Below are 19,103 nucleotides of genomic sequence, written 5' to 3' on the forward strand. Positions count from 1 at the left end.
GTTTCTCTTAGTCACATAGTCCAAAATCTATTCTATTTCATGAGATATTCAACAATATTGGTGAGCTGTTGTGAATGTTAAAAAGAAATGCTCTCTTTGTAGTTGGTCATCTCCAGATAGTTCTGTATAAAAGCTACTTGGTCTCCTGATAACCTGCAGTATTTATTTCCTAGGCTTTCCAGAAGTGCTCTTTTATGGATGTAAACTCAAACAGTCATGCTGAGCAATCCAGAAATGATACACATGTTAAAGACATAAGGCCTGGGACTTTAATGCATCACAAGGAAAAGAAGGTAACAAGTGGCGTTTGTAAACATGCCACCCGGTCTTGGCATAACCTTCTTTCCTTACTTCAAAACTAATCTTATATCTTGTGTCCTCTTCTCTCTAACCCCCAACCACAACTGCCCAGCGGTTTCCTTCTTTTTATCCCAGTATGGATCAGAAATGCTCACATGAAATGTTGTATTGTTCTTGTTCTTGTTTTGAGTAGAATTAGTAGTTCCTTTCAGTCTCAAGAGCCAATTTAGAGAATTTCTGCTTTATTTTGCTTCATTTCTTCATCCTAGAAATAGTTATTAGACATTCAGAAATCCCATTCAGTTTGCTGAAAGACAGAGACAAGACAGACGGGCCACATTTGCCCTCCGCACTTGCCCTCATGATGGTTAGGCTCAAGATTCATACTTAGACACTACACTAACTCATGGGACTTAAAAGAGGTGCCATGTGTCTGGGTCCACAGCCAAGTTGGGATGAATTTTGCACTATGTCTGGGATTGCTGTTTGAGTTGATTGGTGTTAATGAGCAGTCGGCGTGTAGGATGAAAAATAGGACAAGTATTTCAGCCTTTGCAGACTTCTTTTTCAAGTTTAAGTGTAATTAGTTGAATTGTCGTTGCGTTTAGGTGGTCAAGCAGGCATGACAGCTTGTTAGCCAAATGCTGGTTTTGCAATGAAGTGCTGCTGTGGTGGGGAAGACAATGCAGCTTTTCAGCACAGCATTTCAACTTTGTAGTGCATTTTTGTGAGCGTATGCAGACTGGAAATAGCAGTAATACCTCATCTGTTATGCCTTCATTAGCAAATCCTCAAGAATTTTACCAGTAGCATTGCATTTCATCCTCCTTTAACAGAATTTGGGGTGAAAGGTAAAATGACTTTTGACAGGTCCTAAAGGCAAAGAAGAACCCAACTGCCCCACCTGTACAGGGCATTGCAGCTCTAAAGCAGAAGGTAACACATAGAATTTGATATCTGAGACCTCCTGTAAGGCTGCTGCTGCTAGAGCTCTCTAAGATCAGTTCTGGTCTAAAGAGGCAAGCAGCTTGCTGGGTGAGTACACAAGATCATGGTGATGTCAAAAAGGAAAAGTTGCTTTGTTATTGAGTGTATGACAATGTTACAAAGAAAAAAGAAAGAACACGTCTTTGTTTATCCCTGTTAATCCTGGTGTCAGAATAAGATCATACTGTTGTGTTACCTCTCAAGACAGCAGGCATGCTGTAGCACAAATGTCTCTTTGAAAGTTGATGCCAATTGCTGTAACCTGCCATTTATTAGAACAGAGAATCCAGGAATTTAAGGGTTAATTATAAGGTCTGTTTTTGTCATCTGACGTGACAGAATGATTTATTCACCTTAAATGTGGAGCCTTGTGGTCATGATAGATTCATAAAGGAAATGAGTTTTGTTGCATTTCTCTCTTGTTAGAAAGGCAGTCCTTTCTAAAATGAGCTGTACTGTACAGTGACACCTTGAGATGTTGCGCTGATGCTTGGAACAAGAAGTGCAACTGGCTAAAAAAAAAAAGGTATAGAGAAATGGGAATTCACACACACAGTCAGGGTGTTGAGGGGCAACAAGTGCCATTAACTGGAGTGATGCTGGGAGCTCTGGCTTGTAATGGAACTGGGAGGCACTTGCCATGTAGCTAGTCTGGGCCTGAGGCGACTGCCGTGTTTTGTTCTGGCACGAGTTCTCAGCATAAAGTACAGGCACCTTTGGCCTGCACACTGATGCCTTGCTGTTTGTGGTTGGTTTGTGCAGTCACTCCTCTTCATTCAGAACTATGAGGGACTTTCAAGGTGGCCTTGGAGCAGCTGCACAGCCTTGTTATTACTGGTATGCCTTCAGTAGAGAAGGGCTGAGGCTTTTGTTCACCACTGGCTTTCTTGTTCCTGCATGGTGATAGTAGTTTTTCAGTTTTTCTACATAAGATGCTCACACAGTATAGAAGAAAATATAATAGATATAGAAATTGTACTTTGTGAGCACACTGGCATTGGTACTGTTATTCATTTATCTCAGTTAGAGAGTGGCTCTCTGGCTGATGTTCTGCACATCTTGATGTTAATATAACTCATCCTACTTGTGTGTTAATAGTTAGTTTCTGTGCTCAGGCAGTGTCAGCAGAAATGATGTTTGGTTTACTGCCTTCAGTCACCTAATGCCAGATTTGTTTCCTTTCTGGTGAACCATCTTTGCGTGTAGATTTCTTTCTTGCATTGGTCATAGGTGTGGTGCCTCCTAGGTCATACCCTCACCCTGATGATTGATATTTATCCTAAGCTGTCACTACACTTAACAAACCAAACAAAAAATGATAAAAACAGTAATAAGAAGCCTGATATTATGAAAAAGCATCTCCAGGGGACCTCATTAAAGAACAAAGAAAAAGCATCCCTAAAATTTAATTGCTGGGGATATACTACTTTTAAGCTAATGAATGATCTCTCTGCATACTGTTCAGAATTGCTTTTATAAATAAATGTAGCTCGTTGTTCCATTCTGCACTCCCAGGGGTGCTGCAGGCTGCCTCTGGTAATTCTGAGGGAAGGACTGCTTTTAAGCTGCAGTAGTGATTTAGTAATGTTAAGACTGTGGCCATCCTAACTGTAACAATGCAGTATGGCAGCAAAATGTTGTAATTTGAAAACCAGCTTTTTCCAGGAGATAATGTACTTTTGAAGGTAGGCAGACTGTCATTTAGCTCTCCACTGAGCTTGCTGCACTGAGCCCTTATGATCCATCGCCCTTTGATGTGTCCTAGCTGACCTACTTTGAACCCTTTCAACTTCAATCTTATACAAACCAGGTTGTTTCTTTTCTCTTTAACTGGAAGGTAAATGAACCAAAGTAGTACTGTGTTGGAAATAAGGTAACTATAGGGTGAATATGCTTTTGCATATTCTGGAGGCCTTGTTAAAACAGGAGCCCTAGGTAACAACAACCCATGCTGGCCACACGCTTAGCTCTGAACAGTAACATCTTGCTGTTCTGCCCAGAATTTGAATTGTGCCCTGAAGAATTTCAGGAGTCATATGACTACTTCAGGCATGCCTCTGCAGCACTGAACAGAGTGGTGAGTTCATGAGGTCTGCACTTCCCCTGAGAATATGATGATTAATTTTGGGGGAAAAAAAGTCCTGTAAAAGTAACAGCCCTGAATAACTGAGTAATCCGACTTTCCCCCTTAGGTGTATGGGGCTACAACAGGATCTCCCACAGATAGTGACCATCCTAAAGAGAAGAGGGAAGGGAAAACTGAAGAAGAATTGGGTTCTGATTCATCCAGCACAAATGACAGTAAAATTGGCTTTTCAATGAATGACAGTTCTACATTTAGCAAGGGTTTGTTTGTAGACAGTAGAGACTATTCTAAGAAAAACCTCCAAAATATGAGCACAAACCTGTCCAGTGTCAGTTTGGCAGAGGATGACAAACGAAGAGGGGCTCAAGACATTTTAGGATCCCATTTTCCAGCTGTTGAAAATGGAAAGCCAAACCCAAGCTACGGACTGTCACGAGATGCTTGCCAGGGTCCTCCGCAGGATGAAGCTGTGCCGAGTGCTGCCAGGTGTGTCCCTGTCAGCAGTGTTGCCCCTCTGATGAGACCCTCCCAAGAGGCTGCGGGGTCTGTCCCCTCCTCACCTGAGCAAGAAGCTCCTGCAGGCGGCTGTGGTCAGGTTGTGCTGAGACCCAAAGCGGCCAGAAGCAACAGCACTGAAGAGGCAGACTCTCCAGCTAGCTCTCCAAGTGAAGACAGCCCACCCACTGAAAACATCGCCTTCATGATTACCAAAACAGCTGTCCAGGTTCTCTCGAGTGGTGAAGTCCATGACATAGTCAGCCGGAAAGGCGGTGATGTGCAAACGGTGAACATCGATGCACGGAAGGATGTGGCATCGGAGAAAGGCATCCCAGAAAGCACTGACAGTGAAGAGCCAGTGGTCTGTCTGGACAAAAAGCCCGTCATCATCATTTTTGATGAACCAATGGATATTAGGTCAGCATATAAGCGTCTTTCTACCATTTTTGAGGAGTGTGATGAAGAGCTAGAGAGAATGATGACTGAAGAGAAAATAGAGGAGGAAGAGGAGGAAGAAGAAAATGAAGCACGTGAGATTTCTAAGAGCCCCAAGGAAGAGCCCCCAGTGCTTATTGATAGAAAAGCAATCGCAGAGTATTCGGCAGCTCACGGTCTCAACGAGCAGTATGTGTTTAACCTGCACTCTGCCTCTGACTCCACAGAAACCAGGGCTCCTGCAGAGCAGGAGAGCTCAAAGACAAATTTTAACAAGTACAGTCAGATGTATGGGCTGCACACAGAAGCGAACTTGGACTCTGCCGATCAGTTTGGAGGCAGGCAGGATTCTAAGAAAAAGTTTAAGTTTAAATTCCCCAAAAAGCAGCTGGCTGCTCTGACACAGGCGATACGTACAGGAACGAAGACAGGGAAGAAGACTTTGCAGGTTGTGGTTTACGAAGAGGAGGAGGAAGATGGGACCCTTAAGCAGCACAAGGAAGCCAAGAGGTTTGAGATCACCAGGTCCCAGCCTGAGGACCTCGACAAGAGTCCTGCAGGGAAGCAGGAGGCCCCTCCCAGCACTGCCGTGCCTCTATCTAGGACTGACGAAATTCGGCAGAGCACATACCGAACTCTAGACAGCCTTGAGCAGACCATAAAGCAGCTGGAAAACACCATCAGTGAAATGAGTCCCAAAGTTATCCCCGAAAGCACACACAGCTCTGAGGGAAGCACTGTCCCCTTCTCTGCCCCGCTAGTGCCAGAGGTCCCACCCCGAGAGCTTGTAGTGCTGGATGAGAGCCGTGGTGGCACAGAGCCCCCTCCGCCAGTCCCAGCCACTTCACGTAAGGTACCTTAGTCTGAGAAATCAAATCTCCAGCCGCTTTCTAAACCTGCAATAATCACCATTAAACACGAGGGTCTTGTGATTTGTTCGCTTCCTCTCAGGTGGCTTGTCTGGGCTCCCACGAGGTGTCTAACAGCTAATGGACATTGGGTTGGTTTACTTTGCTGCTGTTTGGTGACGGGCAAACGCAGGGGAGCTGGGTCCAATAACCCGCTGTGTGAAATGACGAGCGTCACTGACATGAAATCCGGTTTGATCAGTAGCTGAGCAGTGTTCTCCATTTGATTCCTGACATTAACACCCGCGGTGCGAAGCTCCAGAGCTCTCCCTGCATGTCGTTCTGCGGCTGTGTCGGCGCATGGCGTGTGGCCGCCCCGCAGCGCAGCTGACCACGCGCTCCCCTTCTCTCCCCCCGTCCCCCACCATTTCCGCAGGGCCACAGCGCTGCCTCGCAGACGAGCCGGATGCCGGTGCCCATGGCTGCGAAAAGTAGACAAGGAAGCACGGAGAAAGCAGGCAAACAGCACAAGCTGCAGGACCCACGCCAGTACAGACAGGTAGTTTTACCCTAACCCAGTGTTTGGATGGACATTTAATGTTGTTTGTTAACTTAAAAACTGCAGTGACTGACTGACTATGCCAAATAACGGATGCCTGTCTGTCGAGTGAGGCCTAACTGGACGTCCTGGAGCCTGGGGGCATGCCCGTACCTACTGATCTCTCACATGCCTGTGCATGCCTGTCTGCAATAAAACACCTGCTGCTTTTTGTTGGGTTTTGTTTCGTTCCGTTTTGTTTGTTAACCCGTGGTACTCAGCTGCAGCGTCGAGATGTCAACTACCTGTTTACTTTCCCTTCGGTCAATGCGGGTTCCTTAGGCCGGCCAGGCCTGCGCAGAGCCCCGGGCACTAACCTGGGGTGCTGTGGGGGTGCACATTAACCCTCCCATCGGACGTGTCTGCTCACCCTGAATAACCCCGGAGCATGGCCGTGTAGTGAGTGGTCTGTAATAAACCATCGGTCGCGCCTTCTGTCCGCTCTGTCTCTATGCATTCTTCGTTGTGTACTTTGGGTTTTCTACCAGGTCCAGTCCGTGGCTGCCAAGGCTTAGCTCAGGCCTCGAACTGTAGCTGTTGCTCTGTGCAGGGCCGTTCTCCCAGGTCCTGTTCATTTGTCGTGTTACTGGCTTTCTGACAAACTGTCTCCTGCCATCTTTATTTGCAGGCTAATGGAAGTGCTAAGAAAGCTGGTGGGGACTATAAAGCTACTTCCCCCACCCTCCCTGCTTCTAAGATCCCTGCCTTTTCTCCCACTTCTGGGAAAAGCAGCTCTGCCCCCGCTCCCAGCGGTGACGGCCCTAACCCCCTTGCCCCACCCGCGAAGCCCTCTGTGCCCCCCTCCGGCCTCCTCGGGCCCCAGGCGGGCCGCATGGCGTACTCAGCCTCTCTGATCCCCTCTGTTGCTAACGGCTCCTCCAAGTTCCAGAGCCCGCCCTACGCCGTGAAGGGCCACCAGCTCTCCTTCTCGCTGCAGACTCAGAACGGCCGCCCGCCCCCTCCTTCCTCCTCCACCTCCCCCCCGTCCTCCACTTCTCCCACCTCACTGAACCAAGGTGTGAAGAGCATCAGGACCATCCACACTCCTAGCTTCACCAGCTACAAGGCGCAGAATGGAAATGCCGGCAAGTCCGCCTCCCCCGCGGCCAAGGAGCCGGCCTAGAGGCTGAGCGCTGGATTGCTGCTCCTTTCCTGCAGCCGCTGCTTTAACCAGGGAGCGTAACCGTTTTGCTGTATCGCTGGAGGCTTAATACTAACCACGTGCTAAATACTGAGTTACTACACTAGAGTAGAGTGAAGCTTTTTTGTAAACCTTTTGTTGCTGTTGTAATGATAGAAGAGCGTTTTCCCTCTGTAGGCAGCACCTGTTGCAAAAAAGCGTGGCGATGTGTGTGTGTGTGTGTGTGTGTGTGTGTGTGTGAGCCCGAGTGTGCGCAGCGGTGCGCTGAGCATGGCTACATGTGTGGCTGACGTTTAGTAAGCGGTTTTGTATGAAGCTATTTTTCATTATGGGGACTAGACGTGAACAGAGATATACTAAAGTGTGATTATACACAATTGTAAAACTGAAACTGAAATATTTTTCTTTTATTTTGGTGTTATTTAGCTTTGTTACAGATTTCTATTTTTGTCAACCAACGTCACGGTTCCTTTCGAGATCTTTTTGCCAAAACATTTTGATACTAATGTAATGTACATTTGAAAGTAGTATGCTGGACAGTAAACCTCTGCACCAGAGACAGAACGAGACTGGTCTTAGTGCACAGGAGGCAACTCAACCTATTGCACTGCCATTCAGAGTATATTTGAGAATTTGCCAAGCCAAGAAAAAAATAGTTTTACACACGTAGGGAGTTGCCGATCATTATTTTCTTTCTTAGCTAAATTCACCCTTTTCCTTTGGCTTTCTTTTACTGAGACCTGGTAACCCATTAATGTATTGCATTGTGGATTTTAAAATGTACACTTCTGTACTGTTCTGTATACTGGCAAACTTTTGTACATAACTATAAATAGATATAAATAAATAAATACTGTATGTGGCTGGGCACATAGAGTAGTTTTACCACACCAAAGTTAATTTTTATGCATGCTTTCAAAACATATATGGGACAGGGCTGAAACAGATCGGGTAATGGTCACATCATAGGAGAAAAAGCAACAAGCTTGCAGAGCTCATGGTTTTGTAAATAAATTTATTTGTATAACACCCTGATGTAATATACAGAACTATGATAAGCAAAGATCTTTACAGAAATAAAGGGCTGCATGCTTATGTTTTCTACTTTGTCACTAATAATTTTTTTAGTGGTCACAAGCAGGGTTGTTGGCCTTAAAGCAGCAAGAAAAAAAGGGAGCACCTGAGCCTTAGAAAAGATGTAATGAGGGATTGTCTGCCCTTCCTGTTCTGCTTTGTTCCTCACAGGGGAGCAGGAGATTTCTTGAAACTCATTTCAAGGCTGAGCCTTCAGAGGGTGCATCCCATGTGGTGGGAACAATTATGTATGCAAACAAACATCAACTCGTACCTCATGGACAGGAACAGACTCGTGTTCTGGCAGTGCTTGTACTGGTCCCCTGTGAAGGGGACATGCCTGCAGGCTGAGAGTCCAGCACAGTCCAGGAGCTGCAAAGCCAAATTGAAGCACAGCACAACACAATCTCAGTGGGGTGCTGGGCTCCAGCCATCTCCCAGCCTTTGCAGAACAGCTGTGGGCTGATGTCTCCCAAGGAGCCAATAGACATATCTGGTCCTTGGTGACCAGATATGAGCAGTTCCTTGTGAGCCAGTCATAGCCAGCTGCCGTGTCCCTTTCCTTGTTTCTGCTCTGCCCTGCGCCACACACCTCGCCCAGCAGCTCTGTGTACCTTGCTCCTCAACCCAGGTTAGTGACTATTAAGCCACTAACTCTGCCTTCTCAGCTGTCCACAAAGCACAGAGAGGCAGTTCTGGTGAAGACCAGCAGCCTCAGTTAGGGATGAGAACCACCACAGCAGGGGGCTCAGTGCTAAAAACCCCAGCTGCTTCGTGTCCAAAAAGAACTGCAAACACATGCAGCAGGGTACCAGCCATGAAGGATGTGCGCAGCCTTTCTGCCTCCAGGTGCTCAGGGCTGAAATCCATCTGACTCCTTGCTGAGTGGCAGCTCTCCCTACCTGCTTCAAAACTCACCAGTAAAGTGACATGATTAAGGCAGCAGCTTCTCAGTCTTAAGACTGCAAACTCTACCTCCGGGCACCACTTGCACAATGCTCCATGCTACGTCAGTCCTTTCCTCTCCCAGGTACGTGTCCAACCGCATCCTTCTTTATACTAATTAGCATAATTCAGTGCTTGATTGCTACCTAAATGATGACTGTGCAAGGACATAGCTTTAAAAGCAAGAGCACAGATCTTTATAGCAAGTGAAGACACATTTCAAACTCCTTCTTCCCATGTGCAAGGAGTTTTCATAGAACCACAGAGTCATAGAGGTTTAAAGGAACTTCTGTTGATCATCTCCTGCTGAATCATAGAATCACAAGATTGGAAACAACCTGAAAGATCATTTAGTCCAACTGCCTTCCCATTCCTATTAGTACCACAAGCTACTAAACCACATCTCGTAGCTCCTCATCCAGGCACCTCTTGAACACTGCCAGGGACGGTGACTCCACCACCTTCCCAGGCAGGCCATTCTCTCTGAGAGAAAAGGTTTCTCCTAATGTCCAACCTAAACCTCCTCTGGTACAACTTCTGTCCATTTCCTTGGGTCCTACTATTTGCCTGGGAGAAGAGGCCAGACCCTTTTTCATCACAACCTCCCCTCAGGAAGTTGTAAAGTGCCATGAGGTCTCCCCTGAGCCTCCTCCAGACTAAACAATCCCAGCTCCCTCAGCCGCTTCTCATAAGACTTGTGCTCCAGACCCCTCACCAGGTTTGTTGCCCTTCTCTGGACACGCTCCAGGGCCTCAATGTCCTTCCTGTAGTGAGGGGCCCAAAACTGACCACAATACTCAAGGTGCAGCCTCACCAGTGCTGAGTACAGGGGGATGATCACCTCCCTGCTCCTGCTGGCCACACTATTTCTAATGCAGGCCAGGATGCCGTTGGCCCTCTTGGCCACCTGGGCACACTGTCGGCTCATGTTCAGCCGAACATCAACCAACACCCCCAGGTCCCCTTTCCTCCTCACAGTCATCCAACCACTCATCCCCAAGCCTGTAGCACTTCATGGGGTTATTGTGGCCAAAGTGCAGGACCCGACACTTGGCCTTGTTGAACCTCATCCCATTCACCTCAGCCCAGCGACCCAGCTTATCTAGATCCCTCTGCATGGCCTCCCTACCTTCAGGCAGATCTACACCACCTCCCAACTTGGTGTCACCTGCAAACTTACTCAGGGTACACTCAATCCCTTCATCTAAGTTGTCAATAAAGATATTAAACAGGAGGGGCCCCAGCACTGACCCCTGGGGGACACCACTTGAAAAAGGTTGCCAGCTAGACTTGTGACAGTCCAGATGGAGGAGGAGCTCCCTAACTGCCTCCACCTGAATCTCTGGGGGGATATTCTGCATATCAGCCCAGATTTCCAGATCAGGGCACAAAGTGCCCTGAGGATAACTGGTCTGACTATTAAAGGCAGATGTAAAGAAGGCGTTGAGGACCTCAGCCTTCTCCTTGTCTTCCGTGGTCACATTTCCCACTGCATCAATTATAGGATAGAGATTATCCTTGGTTCTTCTCTTGCCATTGATACATTTGTAAAAGGATTTTTTATTGTCTTCTTTTACTTTAGTGGCCAATCTGAGTTCAAGATAGGCTTTTGCCTTCCGGACTTCCTCCCTGCATACCTTAGCAACTTCCTTGTTATCTCTCCTAGTAGCCTGTCCCTTCTTCCAGAGGACATAGACTCTCTTTTTTCTTCCTGAGTCTCGACAGTAGTTCCCGGCTCATCCACACCAGTCTTCTCCCCCTATGGCTCGCCTTACGGTATTCAGGGACAGTCTGTTTTTGCGCCTTTAAGATTTCCATCTTGAGAAAAGTCCAGGCTTCCTGGACCCCTTCACCCTTAAGGAGTGACTCCCAAGGGACCCGTGCTACAAGCGTCCTGAACAGGTCAAAGTCTGCCCTCTTGAAGTAAGTTCAAGATAGCAGTTTTGGTAGTCACCTTTTTGACATCTCCAAAAATAGAGAATTCTACAATTTCATGGCTGCTCTGCCCTAGACAGTCCCCAACCTTTGCATCACCCACCAGTCCCTCTCCATTAGCAAAGAGCAGGTCTAGCCCTGGTAGGCTCTTGTACCAGCTGTGTAAGGAAGCTATCTTCCACACACTCTAGAAACCTCTTGGACTGCTTCTTTGAGCCATATTATATTTCCAACATATATCAGGGAAGTTGAAATCCCCCACGAGAATGAGTGCTGGCGATCGCACGACTTCCGCAAGCTGCTTGTAGTACGCCTTGTCCATCTCCTCATCCTGATTCAGCAGTCTATAACAGACCCCAACCAAGATGTCTCCCCTACAGGCCTTCCCCCTGATCCTCACCCATAGACACTCCATGTTATCATTTGCAACCTCAAGCTCTTCAACATCAAAACAGTCTTAACATAAAGGGCCACACCACCACCCTTCCCTCCTTGTCTATCCCTTCTGAAAAGCTTGTAGCCATCCATCACAGCACTCCAGTCAGGGGAGCGGTCCCACCATGTTTCAGTAATAGCAGCTAAATCATAGTTAGCCTGATGCACAATCGCTTCCAATTCCTCCTGCTTGTTGCTCATGCTGCGTGCATTGGAAGATGCACTTCAGCTGAGTCATTTGCCTCACTCCGAGCTCAAATATCATTCCCCTAGGCTCTTCTCCTGTGAGGCCTGTACTGTCCCCTTCCCCCATCATAATTAGTTTAAAGCTCTATCGATGAGCCCTGCTAGCTCCTGAGCTAAGATTTGTTGCCCCCTTTGAGATAGGTAGATTCCATGGTTGGACAGCAAGCGAGGGGCCAAGTAAACTACCCCATGGTCAAAGAACCCAAAGTTTCTAGCTCGGCCCCAGCCTCTGAGCCAGTTATTCATTGTTTGCACCTTCCATGCCCGTTCCGAGTCCCACACTGCCCCTGAGAATACAGATTATTTGTGCTCCCGCACCTTGAACTAAGCACCCTAAACCCCTGAAATCCCTTTTCATTGTCCGTGGGCTTGTCTGAGCAATTTCCTCACTGCCCACCAGAACTATGAGCAACGGAAAGTAACCAGTGAGCCTCACCAGTTTTGGTATTTTCCTGGTATTTTCCTGGTTATGTCCCTGACCTGGGCCCCAGGAAGGCAGCACACTTCTCGGCGGCTTGGGTCTGGTCTGTATATGGGGCCCTCCGTTCCTCTGAGAAGGGAGTCACCCACCATGACCACCCTTCTTTCTTTCCTGACACAGGCAGTCTTGGGGTGGCTGCCTCTCCCTACTCAGCAACTCCTCCATCACCTCATCACTCACCTCACCTTCAATTTCCAGCATGTGAAACCTGTTGCTAAGGGGGATCTGGGGAAGCGGGGCAGGCAGGCGGGGGGTGTTCCCATGACATCAAGTAGGGACTCTCATCCAACCCTCCTCATCAGTCAGGTCTGTCCTACTCTGACAGGGCTGGGGGTCCACCACTTTTGTGAGGGTGTCTCCCTGGCACCCTTTCCTCTGACATGCCAGCGAGTCACTCCACCAGTCTATCTCCCTCTCACATTCCCTGATAGTCCTAAGTCTCTGGACCTCTTCCTTGAGCTCAACCACCAGCTGGATCAATTCACCTACCTGCTCACACCTCAGGCATGTGGAATCCCTGCCACCTTCCCCAGATAGCAGCAGGCTCAAGCAGTCCCAGCAGCCAGAGACCTGAACAGCCACATTTTTGAGCAGTCCCTCCTTCTGGGTCGCCACAGTCGTCTTGGAATAAACTCATTGTCTGGTGGAAACCATGTTAGCCTCCCTGTTCTCAATAGGCCAAAACAATGGTTACTCGCCTGCTTTGCTGTGTAGGCAGTAGATATCTTCTGCCCTCCCTGATGTTATTTATGGATTATTAGAAGGTGTGAACTGCTTATTAGCAGGTGCAAACGTTAAGGGCAGGGGTTTAAATTGAGCTGCTAACGAGCCAGCTCCACCCCTGCCGAGTCAAGGTCCCACCCACAAGCTGCTAGTTCCCCAGTAGGAGCACGGCGCTACTGCTAGCTTCAAACTAGCCCTAAAAAGAGCTTTTTGGTCGGTCTCTTTTACTCCAGATCCCTTGCCCAGCGCAGTCTTACCTGCTCTGATGCACGTCTCCATGGCAAATGCTGAAACATGCTTCCTACAGCAGGTTGCATGTGTAGGCATTCAAATGGGTTGAATATAGTCAAAACTATTAGATGACTAATATTAGGTATGTGTAAACATTAGTACCAACCTTCTCAATCTTCTCTGGGCTGAACAGCCCCAAGTATCTCAGCTTTTTGTCATACAGGAGATGCTCCAGGTCCCTCATCATCTTTGTCACCCTCCACTGGACTCTCTAGAAGTTCCTGTCTTGAACTGAGGAGCCCAGAACTGCACACAGTACTCCATATGTGGCCTCACCAGGGCAGAGAGAAGGGGAAGGATCACCTGCCTCAACCTGCTGGCTAAGCTCTTTTTGATGTACCCTAGGACACCATTGGCCTTCTTGGCCACAAGGGCACACTGCTGCCCATGGCCAACCTCTCTCCGCAGAGCTCCTCTCACAGAGCAGGTCAGGCCCTTATATATAGATCCTTATATACAGATGCATGTGGTTATTCCTCCCCAGGTGTAGGACTCTACACTTGCTCTTCTTGAACCTCGTCAGGTTCCTCCCTGCCAACTCTCTGCCTTGTTCAGATCTCACTGAATGGCAGCACAGCCTTCTAATGTGTCAGCCACTCCTTCCAGATCCATATCATCAGCAGTGCTGATAATCCTCATCATGCTGCAGCCAGGGAAAAGCCTCTATATGCAGATCCACAAGAGATTTTCCTTCCACACTGCAGCCCCCACAAAAGAAGTTAAACTGTCTGGACTGTGGCCATGTCTTAGTTCCACATGACCTAGCGACAGATCTCTCCTTGTATCCCCACACTCAGCTCTGTCGGCCCTTCACATCAGAGGTTTCCCCAGGCCCAACTTCTGCCAGCCTGTTTCCTCCAAGACGACCTGCTTTACATGAAAGACACAGGAAACTGCAGCCTGAACTGCCATAATCCCCTTCTTACACTCCCACCAGTGTCCATGTCTTTTGCCCACCTGCCTGCTCGTTCACATTCCTACCCTGAGTCCAACTTCTCTGCCGCTTCTGTGCAGCATCAGAAGATACCATGGAGCCTGCAAGGCTTTAGATTTGTGTCCTGGAGCATAGTCAGCCAATACAATTATGACTGTACATTTTACAAAACATACCTGCTTCAGCCTACAAGTCATGCAAATGCTGCTACTGTACCATTCGCCTGCTTGTGCTAAAGGAACGGGCATTTTAAGTCTGTAAGAAAAGCACAAGAACATGGTTCACTTTTAGGTGAATTGGTAATAGGTTCAGAGACCCAATACAATCATATGGTGAGAACTTGTACAGATCTACTGTTGTGTCAGATGCTTTTTTTTCACAGGTTTTGATATGGGAACAGTAACACAGTAGATGCAAACATGGGACTGTTAAGGAGTCTTTCTAGAACGGAAAGGAAATCTGTGAAACCTCATCTACCCATACATCCTGGCCCCTATCATTCCTTCTCACTGATGGGAGACGTGTAGGAACAAGTTTTTCTATGCTCACAATGTTTAACATCAGTACAGGTATGATCCTCTGCCAAGTTGGTGACAACAGCTGTTAAATAAGAGAGGAGAATAGGCAAAGGAATGAAGAGCTGCTTTGTTTTCAAATAGTTGCACAAGGAAATAGAAGAAAAAAATGTAACTGGTGAAGAGGTGACACACAGGAGGGATTTTAGGGTACAAACCCATCTTAATAGTTAAAACTACACGAAGTCTCAAACCCATAAGTATATGGACCGTTTAGGCCAGCAGTTATTAACATTTTCTGAACTTGAGGAAGATTGGGAAGATTGTGGATGTGCTTCTTCAGTGTTCCAAAACCACTGAATTACACACAAAGCAACTCGCTAAGACATTTTAAAACCCATAATTAAAATGAATTCACATCATGCGAAGAATCACCAAAACAATTTTATTTCCAGTGTTTAAGTGGGTATGCACACAGGCATGATACAGGTTTGGATTCATTAGGTCTTCATGCAGAATTATATTCTCAATAAAAGAAACCAGTTCCATCCAGTATCCACTATCTACACGCCTATGTTACAACATTTATATCAAATCTGGTATCTGAAGAAAAGATACACATGTAGTATGTACATTTAAGTTACTTATTTTACAGAAAGATTAAAAATTCAAGTCACATAAAACTCAAAATCTGTATTAAAATTGGAAATATAAAACTCCAATATTTACTGGAATGCCTAAGGAATGGAAGCTCTGTAGCCACCTGTGTTAACATTTGTAAAATGTAATGAAACTCATTAACAGTAAAATGCATTCATTTGTTTGTAGTAAGTTTCTCTAATTTAACAATATGGCACCCTAACAAACCAAATGAATTTATGATGAGGCACTTGTTAGTGACTAAACCAAAAGAACATTTTTTCTGCATACTAATGCCAGGCCAAGTCTCGGTCAGAAAACCATGTATACACTACACAGCTTGTTGCATCAGATGCTTTGTTCAACATTTGTATGCAGCCATCAAATATACTTTTTCTTAAAATATATATATATATATATATATGTATATATATACACACACACACTTTACCTTTAGTGTTCTTCTGGCTGTGGTAATGCACTGTGAAGACGTTCCACAGAGCATATTGATGAAACCAGCCCAAATGAAGGCTGCATAACAACAACAGTACAGGAAAAAATATATATATATATATATGTACACACACACATACACACAGTTACTGGGAAGCGTAACATTAAGTTAATGAATTGCTGTAGTGGACATATCTCCCCATTTCAAAGATACTGGTAGAATCGAGATCTAACCACTTGGGTCCCAGACAGTTTATGAGGGTGGGCATCAACTGCTGGGCTGAAGTTGTTTTTGTTCATATTCTGATAACTTTCACCATTTACCTGGTCTGGTGGCTGAAATGGTCCCGAAGGTGGTGTTCTACTGATTGAAGTCAAGCTGCTGGAGGAACTGCCTTCATCTGCTTGCATCTCAGCAGATAGAGGCAGATCTACCTTTGATGCATCTGCTAAGCTAGTGTTCTCAAGTCTGGGCTTTCCAGTTTCACCCGTATTAAGGTCAGTTGTGCTAGTGCGTAAACGTTCTCGTGCAAGCCAGTCTGAGATTGAGAGGTCCTGGGCTGGACATTTTGGCTTCAGACGATTCACAGCTGAAAGCTCAGATTCTCTCTCTCTACTATGACTCGGCTCTTGAACTTTCCAAACATTCAGGACACTTATTTCATCAAAATCCCTCTGTCCTCCAAGCGTATGCCTTCGCCTGATATTTTTCCTCTTCACCGTCTCGGCAGAGTTAGCCTTTTGATTCCCAACTCCGAACATGTCATCTGCAGATGATTTGAGCCGCAGCTTTAACCTATCTGTAATTTTTAGTCTCCAGGTAGGTTCTTGTTTGTCAGTCTCACTTCTGGCTGACGTAGCTAAACTGCTTGTCGATCTTCCTTTTTTCATTATATCAAACATTTTGGTCACAGTAGGTAAGTCCTTCTCACTCTTCGCATCCCCAGAACCCTCACTGTCCGTTTTGTGCCGTGCAGACTTTCTCCTGGACAGCGTATCGCATTCAATAAGTTTGTGTGAGCTAAAAAGTCTGCGACTCTCTAACTTTGGTGTTGAACTTCCCTCAGTACAACTTACTTCGCTTTCCTCAGAGTTCCTCCGACTGCTCTTAAACACTTCAGAAACTTTCCCCTTGGACAGCCTTTCAGCAGCAGAGCTGGTGGCAAAGACAGGGAAGTCACTCTCGCTGTCTGTCTCCATAGGACGCCCTTCGCTGATCAGCTCACTTCTTTCATCATCAGCATCTTCTCCCTTGCTTTCTGTTACTGACTGCACTTCAGGGCTCAGCATACTGGCGTCTAAGCCAGTTATATATATAGAGGATGAAGTTGTTGAATAATCTGAGGTGATGGAACTGACATCAGCTGCTAAAAACTCACTGTGTTTAATTTCAGGGCTGGCTACCTTTTTGCACGAATATCTGTGCTGGGAAGCCTGAGAGGAAGTGCTAAGCATAGTGCCAGAGTCAGACACCGTCTCTTCAACCTGGGAAGAAGACTGGGAAATGGGCATTTTAGGGTTATCCTTCTGCACAGTTTGCTGACAACTGAGACTTTGTGATTTTGTACGTTTTTCATGGTAAGGCAGTGAAGGTTCCTCTGACAGGACGCTCTCTTTCCTTAACGACTTCTTTTCATCCTTTACAACATTCACATCTTTTTTACTGCTGTTCTCTTTTTCCTTCAGGACAAACATCCTCTGTTTTCTCCCTGCATCTCTTTCTTTTTCATATTCCCCTTTAGCTGTGTCCTCTTTTGCTGCGTCACCCCGAGATTGTTCTGCAAGCTCCTTCTTGGAAAACACATTATCCAACTCATCTTCTGAGCTACTCGGTTGCGGTTTCTCTTTTGTTTTTTTCCGCTTGCGACTAGCTGCTGCAAAAATGGAGGACACAAGCAGTTCCTTGCTATACTGATCCTTTCCAGAACCCCAAGAACCCTGTTTAAAAAGCAACAACAACAAGACATAAGGCATGATAAAAAATCACAAAGAAATATCCATTAGCATGAGACTTTTAAAAACATCTCCTACGCTTCAGAGCAGAAAGCCTGTCTCTGTTCAGGAAATATTCTTCATTCAGGAGATATTTCCTTGTCACGTAGTTGACATGATACCGCCCAGGTTGACAATTTTCATCCTGAAAATTCCACTTGTTGAGTCCCTTCAACTCGACAAACACTTGTTTTTATGCACAGCCACTTAATTTTTGACTAATAAAGCAGGCTCCATTAATCAAGACAGCTTTTTCAAGACTGTTTTGTAACAAAAAGTACTTCACAGATGAGGTCACAACAGTATGGTTTCAGTCTCTACCTCCCTCCCTATGTGAGAAGTTTAAATTTCTCAAACTGTTTTTCAGTTGATTTTTCACCTTTCAGTTTCTGAGTTTTAAATTTATATCCATTCAATAGTACCAATACAACAAAAGCCACAGAAAACCCAAATTTAGGTGCAATTACAGAAAATTAACAGAAAAATTTCTTCCTGCCCTTCAAGGCATCTGCCTTTAGAATCACAAAGAAGCAAAAAAGATGAGTCCACTTATTGTGATTTGTAGAATTCATTAAATCAACTGGCCACCTCAAATCCATACACTTTCCTGCTCCCTCACAGACTTATCAAAGTGACATGTTTGTCTCTGTCTGCTGACCAGTGTGGCCTGTACACTGCAAACATTCAAGAAAGAGACAATATAGGGCAGTTGCTTACATCAGGGGACCTTGAACATAGCTGGACTGAAACCTGACATCTGTGCCAAGGTCTCAGCAAGAACAGCTCAGATGTCCGTGTTCAGTCAGACAGCCTCTCCCTCTGAGCTGAAGAAAGACTCAGACCAGCAATAAAGGATTTATGTTTAATAAAGGTCCTGAAATCTCAATCATTTGTTACTGATGCAGCATTTCAGAGAGGGAGACATGGGGGAACAGTCACCACGGAAATACTTTCAACAAAAAAACCTGGGACTTCATTATGGAAGGGACTCCTGTAAGCGGGGTACCTTTTTAGAGAATAAGTTGCTGCTGGGAAAATGGTATTATCACTTGTTTAAAAGAATAATCTACCTAGTTCTATAGTGCACATTCATAGAAGCACTCTAATAAAGCAAGCAAATATCCATCACATCTCTGAAGGTTACAACTACACCACTTCAGCAAATACATTACCTTAGATTTTGTTGAGTCACTAGTAGCTGAATCTGTGGAAAAATTAAAAACAATTCTGCTCAGTTCTGTGCAATTTTCTTTTTTTGCTGTTGCTACAGACAATGCTGGACTTATGGAAAAAGACAAGCACAGAACAAAATGTGAAGCAAATAAAAACCAGAACAGAGTGAATAATCAGAGCTCACAAAGATGCAAGCTGCACCACAGAAAGCCACCGCCATGAAAAGATGCTGTGAATTGTAGGCAGAATCAGCTCAATGATAGGAATGGCAAAGGAGCCCTGTTCTTCTAAATTAAAAACAAAAAACAGAAATACTAATGTTTATTCAATGTTTTAGGTAGACAGCCCCTGCAAAACCGCAGCTGAGAGACCTT

At 45.8% G+C, this 19,103-nt stretch overlaps 2 protein-coding genes across 24 annotated transcripts in view; one reads left to right on the forward strand and one right to left on the reverse strand.

The window, feature by feature from the left end:
- The window catches only part of KIAA1217 (KIAA1217 ortholog), a 345,028-nt gene extending 337,715 nt beyond the window's left edge, over positions 1–7,313 (forward strand). For 15 of the 18 annotated variants that reach the window (XM_090142968.1, XM_090142967.1, XM_090142969.1 and 12 more), the window contains 4 exons: positions 174–293; positions 3,480–5,159; positions 5,591–5,713; positions 6,381–7,313. In XM_090142968.1, the coding sequence (XP_089999094.1) occupies positions 174–293; positions 3,480–5,159; positions 5,591–5,713; positions 6,381–6,875 (2,418 nt within the window). In that variant the 3' untranslated portion in view covers positions 6,876–7,313. Of the gene's footprint in view, positions 1–173; positions 294–3,479; positions 5,160–5,590 lie in introns of all 18 variants that reach the window. The other 3 variants (XM_090142972.1, XM_090142978.1, XM_090142966.1) reach the window with 2 other exon arrangements.
- A 1,370-nt stretch (positions 7,314–8,683) lies between these two features.
- The window catches only part of ARHGAP21 (Rho GTPase activating protein 21), a 116,752-nt gene continuing 106,332 nt past the window's right edge, over positions 8,684–19,103 (reverse strand). For 4 of the 6 annotated variants that reach the window (XM_090142959.1, XM_031614320.2, XM_090142960.1 and 1 more), the window contains 2 exons: positions 18,729–18,760; positions 14,895–17,502 (listed from right to left, as the gene is read on the reverse strand). In XM_090142959.1, coding sequence (XP_089999085.1) covers positions 15,769–17,502; positions 18,729–18,760 — 1,766 coding nt within the window. In that variant the 3' untranslated portion in view covers positions 14,895–15,768. Of the gene's footprint in view, positions 14,213–14,894; positions 17,503–18,728; positions 18,761–19,103 lie in introns of those variants that run through there. The other 2 variants (XR_004169908.2, XM_031614321.2) reach the window with 2 other exon arrangements.

The sequence above is a fragment of the Phasianus colchicus genome, chromosome 6 (assembly GCF_987193195.1).
Source record: "Phasianus colchicus chromosome 6, bPhaCol1.hap1.1, whole genome shotgun sequence".
In the NCBI taxonomy this organism is placed as follows: domain Eukaryota; kingdom Metazoa; phylum Chordata; class Aves; order Galliformes; family Phasianidae; genus Phasianus; species Phasianus colchicus.